Source organism: Exophiala aquamarina (genome assembly GCF_000709125.1).
Source record: "Exophiala aquamarina CBS 119918 chromosome Unknown aczIA-supercont1.5, whole genome shotgun sequence".
Lineage (NCBI taxonomy): Eukaryota > Fungi > Ascomycota > Eurotiomycetes > Chaetothyriales > Herpotrichiellaceae > Exophiala > Exophiala aquamarina.
Window position 1 is genome coordinate 395,198 of NW_013550583.1, and position 14,662 is coordinate 409,859.

At 51.1% G+C, this 14,662-nt stretch overlaps 4 protein-coding genes across 4 annotated transcripts; 2 read left to right on the forward strand and 2 right to left on the reverse strand.

Annotated features, from left to right (window-relative positions):
* Nucleotides 1-2,370: 2,370 nt before the first annotated feature.
* A1O9_06810 (uncharacterized protein) lies at nucleotides 2,371-5,199 on the reverse strand (the record flags this gene model as incomplete). Its single annotated transcript, XM_013403757.1, has 1 exon — nucleotides 2,371-5,199. One exon carries the CDS (start codon nucleotides 5,197-5,199, stop codon nucleotides 2,371-2,373), a length of 2,829 nt encoding a protein of 942 aa, XP_013259211.1.
* A 1,371-nt stretch (nucleotides 5,200-6,570) lies between these two features.
* A1O9_06811 (uncharacterized protein) lies at nucleotides 6,571-7,110 on the reverse strand (the record flags this gene model as incomplete). Its single annotated transcript, XM_013403758.1, has 1 exon — nucleotides 6,571-7,110. One exon carries the CDS (start codon nucleotides 7,108-7,110, stop codon nucleotides 6,571-6,573), a length of 540 nt encoding a protein of 179 aa, XP_013259212.1.
* Nucleotides 7,111-7,739: 629 nt separating this feature from the next.
* A1O9_06812 (uncharacterized protein) lies at nucleotides 7,740-10,271 on the forward strand (the record flags this gene model as incomplete). Its single annotated transcript, XM_013403759.1, has 2 exons — nucleotides 7,740-8,986; nucleotides 9,041-10,271. The coding sequence occupies 2 exons, from the start codon at nucleotides 7,740-7,742 to the stop codon at nucleotides 10,269-10,271; spliced, it is 2,478 nt and encodes an 825-aa protein (XP_013259213.1).
* A 1,321-nt stretch (nucleotides 10,272-11,592) lies between these two features.
* On the forward strand, nucleotides 11,593-13,161 carry A1O9_06813 (uncharacterized protein; the record flags this gene model as incomplete). Its single annotated transcript, XM_013403760.1, has 4 exons — nucleotides 11,593-11,758; nucleotides 11,814-12,297; nucleotides 12,361-12,650; nucleotides 12,722-13,161. The coding sequence occupies 4 exons, from the start codon at nucleotides 11,593-11,595 to the stop codon at nucleotides 13,159-13,161; spliced, it is 1,380 nt and encodes a 459-aa protein (XP_013259214.1).
* Nucleotides 13,162-14,662: the final 1,501 nt, after the last annotated feature.

The window sequence follows — 14,662 nt, forward strand, 5'->3', positions numbered from 1 at the left end:
ACAACTTACGCGAGGACCTGGTGCATATGTATCCCCCATTGATACCGACATGCTGGGGGACTTTTGTACTGGGGTGGCACCACCTTCTCGCCCATTTTCCTCTTCGCAAGCCAGCAACGAATGGTTCATGTTCTGGCTTCACTAGTCCTATTTGAATTGTCCGTACAAGGCTACGTCTATTGCGACCTCTATCTCTTTAGTTAGAAATCGCAGATGTGAAGAGCATGGCTGTGCCTAGTCACGCTTAGGTTCTGATGACAGCCACCAATTACACAAGTACGCAACCCAGCCAGGCGGGCTTATCAGCGCCCGAACAATATGTGCTTCTCGTATGGCGCAATCAGCCTTCCCTTCCCTTCATTCACCGGGAGATGCATATAGAGTCAAGGAAGGGCTACCCGGATAGGTTGCTAGACAAGTTTTTCGAGCTGCACAGGACAACTACAACCTTACTATAGGGAATTTGAGATATCTTGTCCTCCCCGATATGCCTGGTCAGATGTTCATTATCAGGTGAGGAGGATAACTTATTACACGGTAAGACTGTTTGGCCATCTATGTGAGAATGAAAAGTGCTGGTTAGCTGCCATTGACGAGAGCGAGATTGAAACCGCGTTAGCAAACGCAAGCTACGCTACAAAGGATGCCCATGAAATGCATGGTGATCAGAATCCGGAAACGAAATCATGGAAGCCAGTGTCATCTCTAGCCGTTCGCGAGCAGGCCATGATGAAGGTCTCGCGGATAGCCTCTGCGACCACTCGCTTGACCCGATGCAGGTGGCAGATTTCCTTCGACTTTCCATTCCCTCACGAAAGCTTCAAAGAGACTCCTATCCCATCACTCGCGGAAAACCCAGAGCTCTCCAATGTAGACTCTCCACTGCTGCATCGAGTCGATACTGTGAAAGGTATCGCCCAGATTCAGTCGATGCCTCGTATCATTCTGCAGATCAGCCCTGCTTCAGACACTGGTTATCAAAACATTTAGCCTTCCGACTATGTAAATGAAGACCTTGTGTCGGAGGAAGGACTATCAATATCACGTGGGCTGGAAGAATTGCCAGCGTTGTTCTCGTCCAGCTACTATTGTTATGGAATGGTAGGTCGTCCTTGCTCTAATCGTGCCCAATAATGCTAAATTCGTGGCGTTGATATAGATTTCTGGGGAGAGCCTGGTTCACTCTGATCACCTCTCAAGGTCTCCGACCTGGTCGTTGTTCTGCTGCACAGACGTCAATCTGTTATGAAGGCCATCGCTGTAAGTCGTTCGATCAATCGTGCGCATCGATCCAGACCAAACGAGTACACAGTAGACTTTTCGCCATATTCTGAAGAACGTGAGCTTCGTCGGAAAGTCGTGGACTCGTGGCAGCCGTCACTAAGAGCTTGGATACTGCACTCTCCACGCCGGTCTGCCATCAACATCCGATGACGGGGCGCAAACATTGGAAACAGAACTTGGGTTAGATACTACGTCAGGCGAGAATGCCAGCAGTTATCCATTATCGAGGAACCCGGACTCTGACGATTCAGATGACGAGTCTGTTCTGTGCACTAATCTGCGGAGCTGGCATCATGCGCCCGACCAAGGATAAATACACCCTGGCCAATTTTGGTCATTGACAGGGCGCCCTCGCAGGACGGTGAAGTTGAGAAGAAACAGCTGGATCAACTGCGGAGGCTGGTGGCGTAGAATTGACGTGGAAACCCATAGTATGTACCTCGAGACTGCTTCGGCAGAGTGCCAGGTTTTGAGACGCACGTGAGGAAGTACTTACTCTTAGCGATCAAGAATACGACAAGACGAAAGAAGTCGGTGGTGACAAGTCTGATAGGAGAAAAAGGAATCTTTTGATGAGCAAAATATAGCACGGCCTTCACATTCCTCCCGATCATGGTCGCACACACACCGTCTGCTTCCCATTCACCCATGTATCCATCGGCTTCTCGTTTCTCGCCCACCGTCGCTGCCAACACAACAGATCTCAACAGTTCGGTCTTCCCAATCCCTTTGCCTGCATCGCCATCGTCATCATCATCGACATCAACAAACAAACGTCATCCATAGCAATGATACGCTCACTGGACAACACTGTAAAAGGCCTCTCTCTTCGAGAACATATGTATGCTCGTACGTAGACACACATTTCTACACAAAAAGGAAAGACCAAATAAAAACAAAGGAACCATCATATCACACACATTCATGCGTGATCTGTTCGACCAAAAAAGGATTTATAGCTCGATGGGTTGTTTCCCGACATCGCCATCGACAAGTGCAATGGTCGAACCAGAAAATTTCCCTTTCCACCCTGCGCCCTCTTTCTTCCCTTCCTTCACTTCTTCCTTACTGTCTTTCACACCTTCATTAATACTCGTAAACTGGGGCTTTGAAGAGGACGTTGACTGTACTTTCTTTGTTCGAGCCTGTGGCGGCGCTGCCAGGCTCTTTGCCACCGGCAGCCTGCCTATCGGCGTTGTTGTTATTGGCACCGGGGCCTTTACCCCTGACCTCGATGGCCAAGAACGCTGCGAAGCGGATGCGGCCTTCATTGGCACCTGGTGGGGGCACACCGAGCTGGCTCGGGTCGACCGCCATGCTCTCTCTGACACCGCCACGATGTGGCTGTTGGTCGAGGTCGCGGTCGCCTGAGGCGTTGCTGCCTGTCTCGCCGCGGTCTTGCCCGGATGCAGGGTTGCGCGAACCCGAGGGAGGTTTCTTCGACACGAATCCGCCGAGGAAGGAGGATTTCTTGGATTTGCTGTCACCAGAGGAGCCTTTGACGGTGGCTTGAGAGCTTGCAGAGTCGTTGCGTCGATCACCCTGAGAGCCGCCTGGACCTCCAGCGGGGCCTCCAATGGGGGGTTGTGTGGACTGGCTTGCGGCTTTGCCCGCGGCCTCGCGAATTTCGGCCTCAACATCGCGGTCACGAGGTCCGTCGTCGGTGCTGGCTGTGCTTTCGGCATCCTGGGCGTCTTGCATGGCTTGCTGGGCTTGCATGGCGAGCAGGCGTTCATCAGGGCCAGGGTTGGTCAAGGGCGTCATTTGAGGCTCGATTTTCATGTACGTCTCGTTCACAGGTGTGCCAGGCATGAAATATTCGATGCAGATATCACGAGATTCCAAGGGGATGTTGGCGGCGATCCCTACTGCTTGGCCAACAATCATGCCCACACCTTCGGAGAGACCTGGCGGTGGAGGGTCGGTGAGATTTGCCTTGAGAGACTCGGTCAACTGGTGCGTAAACATCTTGTTGAGATTCTCGGTGTATTGCTCGGCTTGCGCAGAGGTGAGGACATCCCCGAGACCTTCGATCGTGGTGAGCCTCCAGGTGGTGATCTTGGTGGTGAGGTCATCACGTTGTTCATCGGTCAGGAGGAGACCGGCTTGTCCTGAACGGCGGAGGTTGCGTTCAACGTTCTTCAACTGGGCAGACAAGCCGGGATCGATACCAGGATGGAACGTCCGTTCGAAAATGCTTTCGAACAACCAACGTGTGATACATGCTCGGCCGACCGCGGTCATCTCCTTGGTACCAACGGAGTGAGCATCTTGGTTACAGACGTGACGGAGCCATGGAGGCACTGCACGCCAGTTCTTGCGGATGTTGAAAGCAAGATTGTTGATGGCATTGCTCAGCCTTTCGAAGCGCGCTGTGTACTGGGCATCATCTAGGGATGTCTTGGACATGGACAGTCTCTGGTTGGCGACGGTGTTCTGCAGTTGGGTCACTTGAGCCTCGCGCTCAAAGTAGTAGCGTTTAACTTTCGAGTACTTTGCCTGAAGCTCTTCGTGGCGCTGTAGCAATTGGTGGTAGTCCAATTGACCGATATCTTCTCGACTTCGAGGAGGTGGAGTGCTCCGACCTTGTTCGGAAACCTGCTGTGACATTCTTACTCGTGGATCTTGTTGACTTTGACCTTGATACTGAGCCAGTTCATCGGTGCGAGGGTCACGCTGGGAAAGTTGCTGTCTTAGACTTCCATTGCCTTGATCCCGATCGCGATCTCGACCCATGGCTTGCTGTTGGGTCGATTGCTGAGTGGTCGATTGAGCAGAGAACCGATTTGTATTGGTAGCCCCGGTAGAGGGGCGTGAGTCGACTTGCGGGGGGCTGATGATGGGGGAGGGAGGGCCGAGAGAAGCTTGCGAGGGAGGACGAAGGTGTGAGTATAGACCCGATCCCACCTCGTTACCTGTAGCAGGCTGGCTTTGGTAGGGAAGATATTGTTCCGAGTTGTTTGCGGAGTGAGAGGCGTGGTATGCCTGATATTGTTCTTGCTGAGGACTGAAAGCAGGGGCGTCCTCTACGTAATCAACGGATTGTTGGGTGTTTTGGCTCTGAGGAGAGTCGTACTGGCCAGAAGTATGAGGATGGGATGGCCCGCGTTGTTGTTGATACTGGTCGTAAGAGAGATCCTCAGACTGGGGCGGGTATGAAGAGTCGGGAGATTGGTAGAAGACTGAGTGTCGGTTGCTGTATTGCTGAGGGGAGTTCTGCTGAGAGTAGGAATCGCGGGTGTGATCAGGGTTTGTTTTTCTCAATAGATGGACCGAACTGGATCGTCCAATGCCCTTGCGTGGTGGTTCAATTGGGGAGTTCTCCTTGTCCTTTTCACGGTCTCGGTCCTCGTCCTTGGATTTGTCCTTGATCAGACTGGTGATGAAGCTTCTCTTGGATTTTTTGTGTGCCTTCTCTTCGATGACACGAACGTTTTTGGACTGGCCAAAGGTAGTCTGACCGGGGATGGGAGCAGGGCCTTCTGGAATGACCTGCTGTTGTGAAGGTTGGGGAACGATATTCACTCCAGGCCGTTGTGCGCCATACAAGTCACCGGCGGAGGGGGAGCGACCGCTCTGACTGCGACCCAGATGCTGGGAGGGGTGAGGGTGAGGGAGAGATTGAAGATCTTGAGGACCAGGTTGATACGGGGGATCTGAAGGAGGGGAAGGATGCAACTGCTGCTGCTGTTGTTGCTGTTGCGGTTGTTGGCGCTGAAAGCGGTCAGACTGGGTGTGATCAAACTGGGCTCCACCGTAGACGCTGGCGTGAGGCTGGTGGTGGTGGTGCTGATGCTGCTGATGCTGCTGCTGCCCGTGTTGATTGTAGGCGGAATCGGTAGGGCTTCCGTCGCGTGAACCCGTCAAACGATCTTCTATGGAGGCCTGCGACTTGTTGGACTTGAACAGCCTCATTGAGTGGTAAGTGGAAGTGGAAGGGGAGCTGGCAGCTGCTACGGTTTCCGTCTCGGACTGGGGGCGGGAAGAGCAGGGCAGGCTCAGCGGTGCAGCAGAGCGGCCGTGCAGTAAGGAGGGAGAAACTCGAGGGGAGCAGAAGAACGGGCGGAAAAGGGACCAGTTTTTGGGTGAGATCAGGTCCGATCAGCTCGGGCGATGCGGCTGATACAAGACTAGTAATTATTTAGTCCTTAGTCCAGCTAAGGTGGGTGTTATTGGTACTTGGTAGGAGTACCAAGGCCAAGCTGGGGAGATATTCAAGCCACGGAGCATGAGGGTGAGGATAAGGATGCGGATGCGGATGTGGATGAGGATGAGAATGACGGAATAGAGATGGGGAATGGAGAATGGAGGGGAGAACGGGAAGAGCGAGGGCCGGCGTGGACGTGGATCAGATGTAAAAGGGTAGATACAGAGCACGGAGCACAATTATTACTATTATTATTGTTGTTTTTTGTTATGGACTAAGACGAGGCACGAGGTACCAATTCCACAATCGCCACGAAATAGAAAAGCAATGCAGTATGTGGGAGAAATAAACAGGAACACTGCGTGCTCGGTACGGAGTAATCGGCAGTACTGTATGTAACTAGAACAACTTAACCAAGTCAATAATAACAATCATAACAATATTACACTGCCAGTGGGTGATAATTATGGGGGCTGCTAGGGATGAAATGAGACAGTTAGGGCCTGCTCACTGCTGAGTCGCTGATTCTCCAGCGAAGGAATGAGGATCAAAGAAGGCCTGACTAAATAGCGGCTGTTCAGCTATGCACCTTATGAATCTGACCGAATGGATTAACTGATTGCCTCTTAGCTGCTTGAACTAAAGCTCGCCACAAGAAACAGCTGCAGGCATCAACTTACAGGTATGATGGATGCCAGCCCTACCCAAAACTTCTTAGGGGCAGTTACCGAGGATTCGCGCTCGCAGTTAGAGCTCTCGGGAGCCGCGAGTCAAGCGAGCTAGTTAAAGCTAGCTCCTAACATCAAGCTACTGTATGAGATACGAGTAACTCCGTACCCGTGCTCCATGCGGGTACTCAACTGAGTGTCAACTCCCTCTAGGTGATGCCATATTTAGCACCCGGGCGCCACTCCCCCTTAACGCAGTTCAGTTGCTGCTTATTGCTGGTGTGGGGGCTAGACGGCCTGGGCTTTTCCCCTCACGAAGTTACTGTACTGCGTACAAGTAATAGAGTACTCGCAAGGCTGTGCGCCAGGTACCCAGGGCTGCCAGGTAACCCGTCCCCCCTACCTCCATCGCAGCCTATCGTTATTCATCCTTTCCATAGCTGGTCGTTTTATGTATCTTCAGCCTCGTCTTCACTCATTCCCCTCCTCATCCTCAAATGTTGGTAGCACAACATCCCAACCGATATCTGCTGGGATGTCAATCTCTGGGGTTCCCTCTTCCAACACCTCCTCGGTCTGATTGTCCTTAGACGACACTTTGAGTCGGTATGCAATCCACGATCCATCACTCAGACCTGCTCCAACGGGGTTTGCATTCATAACGTTGTTCGTGCCTCCCGCCTTCTTTTTGCCTCCTTTGGATCCTGCCACCTCCTGTTCTTTGATCTCCAGCGGAACCCATCCTTTACTCGCATCTTTCTGGTCCACCAGCACTCCAAATTCCAGATCATCGCCGTTTTCAGGAAGTGGCGACATAGAGTTGGGTAGAGTAGTGATGCCTCGTGTCTGAAGGGCTGCTAGAAGGAGTCCTTTGATCTCTGCGAAAGGCGTTGTTGGAAGGACAGACAGTAATGTAGTCGACTTATGACATTTTAGGAGGAGTGTAACTGTGTCTGCGCTGGGCGGTTCTGCTAGTTTGGACAAGGTTTCTTGTGTGGCGGCCGAACTCATCTTTCTGATTTAGGGACGATAGTTTTTGAAAAAGTCGCAAAGGTAAGAAGAAACCTTCACTGTGTCAAATCTCTGTAGAGCGCAGACTGCGCGATTGACTCGGGCCTTTTTTCTACCCCCATTGACGCGTGCGCGGGGTGGCTGTTTGAGGCCGAGGGGGGCACTGGCAGCCACGAAACCCAGGCACCATCTAGGCAGCACCGCAGCTACCCTTGAAGCTCGATCACGTGGTGACAGCCGTGGAGTATCACGTGTCTTGTTCCATCATCACGTGACTGTGTTATTTTGGGGTTGGCTGCACCATCCGTCATCCTTCGAATTATTACACTTCCACGTCCACTATCCACGTCTATTTCCAATTCACTCCCAAGCTGATCAGTCAGACATGGAAAATACCAAAGCTCTTCCTGCGCAAAACCTACTCTGTGGCCGTCGACGCGTTCTGGGACATGTCTGATACTCGTACCCGTACCGGGGTTCCCCAGACTTGAAGATCCATACTCCCTATTCATCGGCAATCCGGTCCAGGCAGACGGCGACGAAACCACCGACGACCGCGACATCAGAACCCACTACCAAACTGCCACCCGCTGCGCAGCCTCGCCAGTCGCCATAATTCGGTGCCAATAATGAACATCGATCCTCTGCTCAGAGGCTCGCCGCCCAAACCACGCGACTCCTTTCAAAATGGTGCGACCACCACTGCTTACTCACCAATGCAACCCAGTCCCAATAATTCCTACCAATCTATTGCAACCCCCAACTATTACTCCAGCCATCCACAGACTCAAGACAGTCCCGACGACCAGAGTCCCTCCGCCAACCCCAATGACCCTAATGATCTCAAAAGACCTCGCGCTTGTGAGGCTTGTCGACAGCTGAAGGTCAAGTGTGAGCCCGATGACAATCATCCCACCGGCTCCTGCAAGCGATGCGCCAAAGCAAACAGGCAGTGTATCGTGACTGCTCCAAGCAGAAAGAGACAAAAAAAGACCGATAGCAGGGTCGCTGAGCTCGAGAAAAAGATCGACGCCCTCACTGCCACCTTAGCAGCTCGTGGTGGAAACGAACCGGACCCTGCGGTCGACCCAAACATCTCCCATCCACAACAAACACCTGTCCCACGCCCAGCTACAACCTATCCTGACCCCTGGCATCCACCACCACCTGTTACCCACCAGTCTCCTCAGTCTATCAGTCAGGGCGTCAAAAGAAAGATCACGAACGAGTATGATTATTTTGGAGGCGAGCTACACAAAGCCTCAGCTCCTGCATATAAACCCGTCGCTGCAGCTCCTCAATTTCAACCATATGCCGAACCAGTCAAGGTAAAATCGGATCCGGAGGATTGGTCTACTTACGATGCTGTCGACAGTGGCTTGGTTGATCTGAACACTGCTCGGAAGTGTTTTGACCGATACAAGGCAGAAATGTGTGATCATCTACCCTTGGTGGTCTTCCCTAACGGTACCACTGCTGATGATATCCGCAAGATGAAGCCAATGCTTTTTGCCGCTGTAGTGGCCGTTGCCTCTGGCACTATCAGGCCAGAGCTACAACCAAGACTGATCAATGAGGTAACCAAGGTCATGGCTGATCGAGTCATGTATCGTGGTGAGAAGTCCCTGGAGATGGTCCAGGCCATGCAGGTCATGACTTGTTTCTATCAGCCACCGGACAAATACGAAGAATTGAACTTCAACCAACTCATTCATGTTGCGGCCGTCATGGCTATGGATATTGGCATGGGCAAGCGAGCTAGACGAGGTGGCGGAGGCATCTGGAGACCCTATCATGATAATAAACGACCCTTATCTGATCCTAACAGTGCTGAGACCCGCCGATGCTGGTTGGGAACCTACTACATGTGCTCCAAGTAAGTAGGGCCAAAAGACTTGACTGATTTCTTGCATGATGCTGACTTGATTAGTTCCTCCATGTCTCTACGTCGCCCTCTACTCATTCGATGGAGTCCTTACGCCGACGAGTGCATTGAAATCTTGAATACGGCTAAAGACGCTGTACCATCAGACAGGTGGCTATGCCACCTTGTCCGTGCACAACATATTGCTGAAGACATTGGTCTTGAGTTTTCAATGGACGACCCAGCTTCTCCACTCTCGTTGACCGACCCAAAAACTCAATATCATTTGAAAGCCTTCGAACGACAACTGCGGGAGTGGCACGATGCTGGAGCACCAGAACTTCTCAGGAAACCCATCATCCAACATACTGAAGGGATCATCAACTTGTATATGCACGAGATCGCCATGCACCATAACCACAATATCGATGATTTCCGACCGCCCTTCAATGCTACCCCGATCGAAGGTCCGCCCGATCCTGACAATGTCACTCCCGCTCATATTGAGGCTTTGACCACGTGCATCCATTCTGCACATACTACCTTTGATGCATTTTTATCCATGGACATCAAAATGTTGCGAAGTCTACCAACACTTTTCTTTGTTCGCAATTCCTACGCCGCAGTGGCCTTGATCAAGATGTACACAGCAGTATCTGCCAAAGGCTCCAAGTTTGGTACAATCTTCAAAAAAGAAGATCTTAAAGTTGAGTATTATCTTGATCGGCTCATCGAAACCCTCACCAAGTCCTGCGAAGGGGGCATGAGCAGGGTGGCACATAAGTTTAGCTTGATCTTCAATATGTTGAAGAGCTGGCACATGAAACGTACTGAACCCTATAACGGTGATAGCAACCCAATCTCAAGGCAGAGAACACCAATGGGAAGATCGAATGCTCAACAAATTTACAAAAGTGGCCCCCTCCAACAAGACCCATCGAACATGGCCTGGAATAATACACAACCCCGCGGATCAATTGATCAAAGTGCTCCATCTCACCAGCAACCGAGAAGTGGCCTTCACATGCTTTCCGAGGCTGCCATGGGACCTGGACCACCTCCAACTGTCATGGCACAACCACATCAGCAACCTCAGCAATGGATGGCACAGCAACCTATGGGTCAAATGTTACCTGGTGTCACAGAGATGTCTATGCAACATCCCGGAATGATGGGCTATCCTATGCCTGAACTAGGGCCTATGGATTTCACATCGGATGAACTCATGGCCTTTGGTTTTGGTGATGAATTTCTTGCGATGAATTTCGGTTTTGAACAAGGCAACTGGCCCATTTGAACAGCAAGCTCGCGGGGACTTCTTTGCCACATTAATGACCGCAATTCTTGCTACACATATTTCAGTCTGTGACATCACACGTTAAGATACATACATGTACATCTATTATTTTATCCCTTGACGAGTTATATGTTCTGACGGCCTGCGCGAAATGAATTTTATTGAGGACAAAACCCCTCTTTTGACATTTATATTAAGATTCAAATAGATATTCAACATTGCATGGCAGACAGCAGCAGTCCCCTTTTTCCTGTCTCTTGAGCAGCCGATATTCTTTCAGGCGAGCAACAACGGCAGGATTCAACTTTAGAACGATGAATGTGATGACTGATGAGATGTTCGGTATTGACAAATGCGTCTCGAGTCAAAGGACTGATAGTCAAGTCTTGGGAGTGGGATTTCTTTCGACCCAGTGCCACCTATTTCGGCAGTTCTCGAAATTGCATCCTGATCCAGCACCTTTTTCGCCAGCCATTGCATTATTGCAGCAAGCAGCCTTCGCCAACCGACTCATCCGGTGAGTCGCCGGAACGTGGCTAGTATCTGATGCTAGTGTTGGTGGGTTCAAATTGTTGACCTTGTCAACAAGTCCCAGCTTCTTCTCCGCCTTTTGACCCCTGTCTTTTTACCCCAACTCCATGTTGACAGGGATGCCTGTTCACGTTCATGGCTATCAACTAACTAGTCCCATGTAGGCTATGATCGGTTATCCATTTAATACTTGGTGGTTTGCTGGCCCTTTTTCAAGATGAGAATGCTGTCTGTGGTTTTTCACCGTGCCGTCTGTGGAAATATCTTCTTTGACTTCTTTGAAAGTCGTACTCCCCTCAACTCCTCAATTTTTTGGGCTGGATCAACTCTAGGATATCGTTCTCATCATAGAGATCTGAGAGCCGCCCATCATGGTGTCCGCACCTATCTCTGCCAATCCGCTGAAGCTCGACGTGCGTAGCCACAAAAAATGTGTTATGATCTGCATAATTGCGACACTGTCGACTTTTCAATATGGTAAGGGAAAAGTGATTGCGTGCTGGGTGAATTGGCTGACCCGTCTATTCCAGGGCTTGACTATGCATTGGTGGGAGGCTTCTTGTCGTGAGTTATTCTGAACATACCTTTCCCCGGCCTCTCAAAGCTAATCGTCATTGGTTAGCATGCCTGGTTTCCTCGAAGTCTTTGGTTATTACTCAGAACCTCTGGGTAGATGGAACATCGATGTTAGTCTTCCCACCTGTCCCTTCTGGGCGAGGAAAACCAAGACCATTTGACTAATATGATGATATCTGTGCAGCCGACTGTACAACAACTGATTTCTTCGCTCATGACCATCGGGACCTTCATTTCCTCTTTGATGGTTGGCCCTTTCAGTGCAAAGTTCGGTAGAAGACATGGTCTGTGGGCTGCTGCGGTGCTCAACTATATTGCTACAGCCATCCAACTTGGAACCACCAGCAAAGCTGCGCTCTACATCTCTCGCCTCATTCTAGGTTGGTGGCTGATCCGCCACACTTGCTTTGCTTCTCACTAATAGCTGGATAACAGGCATTTCCGTCGGCTGGTTCCTGACCTTCGCCCAACTCTACGTCCACGAAGCAGCGCCAGCCCATCTACGAGGCATCGTCTTCGCAGTCTATCAAAGTATGCTTTCAATCGGATCCATCGTTGGGGCTGCGGTCGACTACGGCACCCACGATTTTGACGGCAGACGTGCGTATCAAGTCCCTCTGGCGATATTCTTCGTCGCCCCGACTCTGCAAGCCGTCTTGATGTTTTTCTTTGCCCCGGAATCTCCAAGATGGCTCATGGTCCAGCGCAAGGAACATGCAGCCGAGGCATCCCTCCGCAAACTCCGGAATTCCAACATCGATGAGCTCGAGTTTCAAGCCGAGTTCAACGAAATTCGCCAATCTACGCGTGAGCAATTGGAGCAGAACAAGAAGTATCTGTTTTTGGAGATGTGGCGTGGAACGAATCTTCGTCGCACTCTACTGTCTATTGCTGTGGTCTGCTTTCATGCGGCGAACGGGTATGTGACACTTGAAAATCATTCATGTTTCCACCCAAAAAGCTGATTCTCATTGATTAACAGATCGAGCTGGATCAATATCTACACCACATATTTCCTACAGATCGCCGGGGTCAAGAAGCCATTCGAGTACTCTGTCCTTGTCACCTGCACAGGTTTGCTGGGGGTTATCTTTAGTTTCTTCTTCGTCCGCCTTATTGATAGACGAACAGTCATGCTTGTGGGAGTCGTTGCATGCGGAATATGCCAACTCGTCCCTGCGATCGCGTGGACGAAGGACCCTGGATCCGAGAATACCGGGCGAGTGGTCGTCGGATTCATTGCACTATTCACCTTTTTTTACGTCGCTTACGGTATGTGTCTTGATTCCGCCCCCTGGCTTAGCAAATCCTGGAGAACAGCCCACTGACATGCATTCGCACAGCACCTTACGCCTGGCTCCTTGGCGGCGAATACGTGAACAACCAAATGCGAGCATTCACATTCGGCTTCGCCACCGCACTGAATTTCCTCGGCAACTGGCTGGGAACCTTCACAGCCCCATATTTCATCAACCCGGCCAAACTCGCCTGGGGACCGCAATACGGCTACATTTGGTTCGGATCAAACATGATTGTGGCCGTGTTCACCTGGTTTTTCCTACCTGAGACGCGGGACCGAACGCTCGAGGAGATCCATGAGATGTTCGAGGCGAAACTTCCGGCCAGGGCGTTCAAGAACTATGTCTGTGTCGGTGTTGAGGGTTATGCGGCTGAGGCGATGGGCAAGGATCTTAGTATGCGAAAGGAAGCAGGTGCCGCGGCGCACGTGGAGGAACTGAGGGACCGGGATCAGGAAGCTGCGAATAACAAGAGTCAGGCGTGATTTCCAGGATGGCATTGATCTATGGCTTGGTATACGCTACAGTTCAGCGAGATGAGGTGCCAGGGTACATGTTACATATCACATATCCCATTCCACTTGGTGCTCCCGGAGAGGGAGAGTCAATGACAAAGAGCAATTAGGGATCACACAATGCCGACTGCTATCTGTCACGTCCTCTTACTATATCTGGAGTTACCCGTTCTCTCCCACTCTTCCCCCAGCTCCCTCTTTGCGACATAGACGGCAATAACAATATAACGTCAGTCATACTTGTTACTCATAGAGAGTGGATTTTTCCCTATCCTTGCGCGCCCAGCTACTGCATGAGGGGACGAGTGGGATCACTACGCTTTGCGCTTCGTCAATAGCACCTTGATGCTTATTCGTACATACCCTTTCTCTGACCGAGGCAAGTATTCGGTTAACAGATTGGAATCCATTTCCCGCCTCCCTGATGGGACATTTCCTAGTCCTCAGGTATGCTTAGTCTGCTGGGAGGTCCGAACGATCGTCAGGTCCCACATCCATAAGCTATTGGATTCCCCGTCTCTGATTGCGAGAACTCAGTCAGTCGGCACATAACCGAAATCCACATTTTCATACTCTTCATTGCAGGGGACCTCATTTAAACGGCAAGGCTGAGGCGCTAGCAGGGTGAACGGACTTGGACTTTGCATTCCGCCCAGCTCCATAACTGAACCCATTGTCTCGTTTTCTCCAACCATAGTGGCTTGGTATTTCCCTTTTCTCCTATTTCTCCAACTTCTCAATGGATTGGTCGCTGGTGCAAGATTTAGTGGCGCGGGCTTGGACATGAGCTTCATACCTTTTCCATACGAGGATCAACGCTTGTCTGCGCCGCAAGCCGCCAAGGCAGTGTGCATCGACGTCAACTGCTGCCCGGCAGTTAGTCCCACTGTTCTGATTCGTCTACCCGGCAGTATCTTGCCGGTCAGAGTCCTGCTGACCATACCCTGTGGATGATATCGCCTGGTTTCCGGGCACTGTTCATCGTCTTGCTAGTGGTCCCGGTAAGTAGCCTGAAAATTGGACTGCCCCAAATGCGTGGGCATTGCCCGTGCATGTTCTTTTGACTCATGGCCAGTCTTCCGGAAGCGTGCCACCTTTGTGTTCTCTCCTCTATGGTGACTTGGCCGATCGTTTCACTCTATTTTTCAGTCTTGCACAGAGAGCGGCAATCCCTGCAGGCATGCTCCATGGGGAAACCGCACCCCAGGCTGCATAGAGGCCCACCCACAGGTATTGTGTTAACCAGCGGTCTTCCCCACCATCACGAGCGGGAGCAGCACTCCGCAATTGTGGTTCAATACATAGAATGTCGATGTAGCCCCACGTCGCGAGTGTGCTGACTTGTCCTTTGCTGCGATATTCACATGCCGAGATACATCCTAAGAGAAAATACCTCAAGGTGAAACCCAGGAGCCATATCTATCTCGAAAGATAACAAAAGCGAGAAAGCAAACGAGTTCGCCTGAACAGT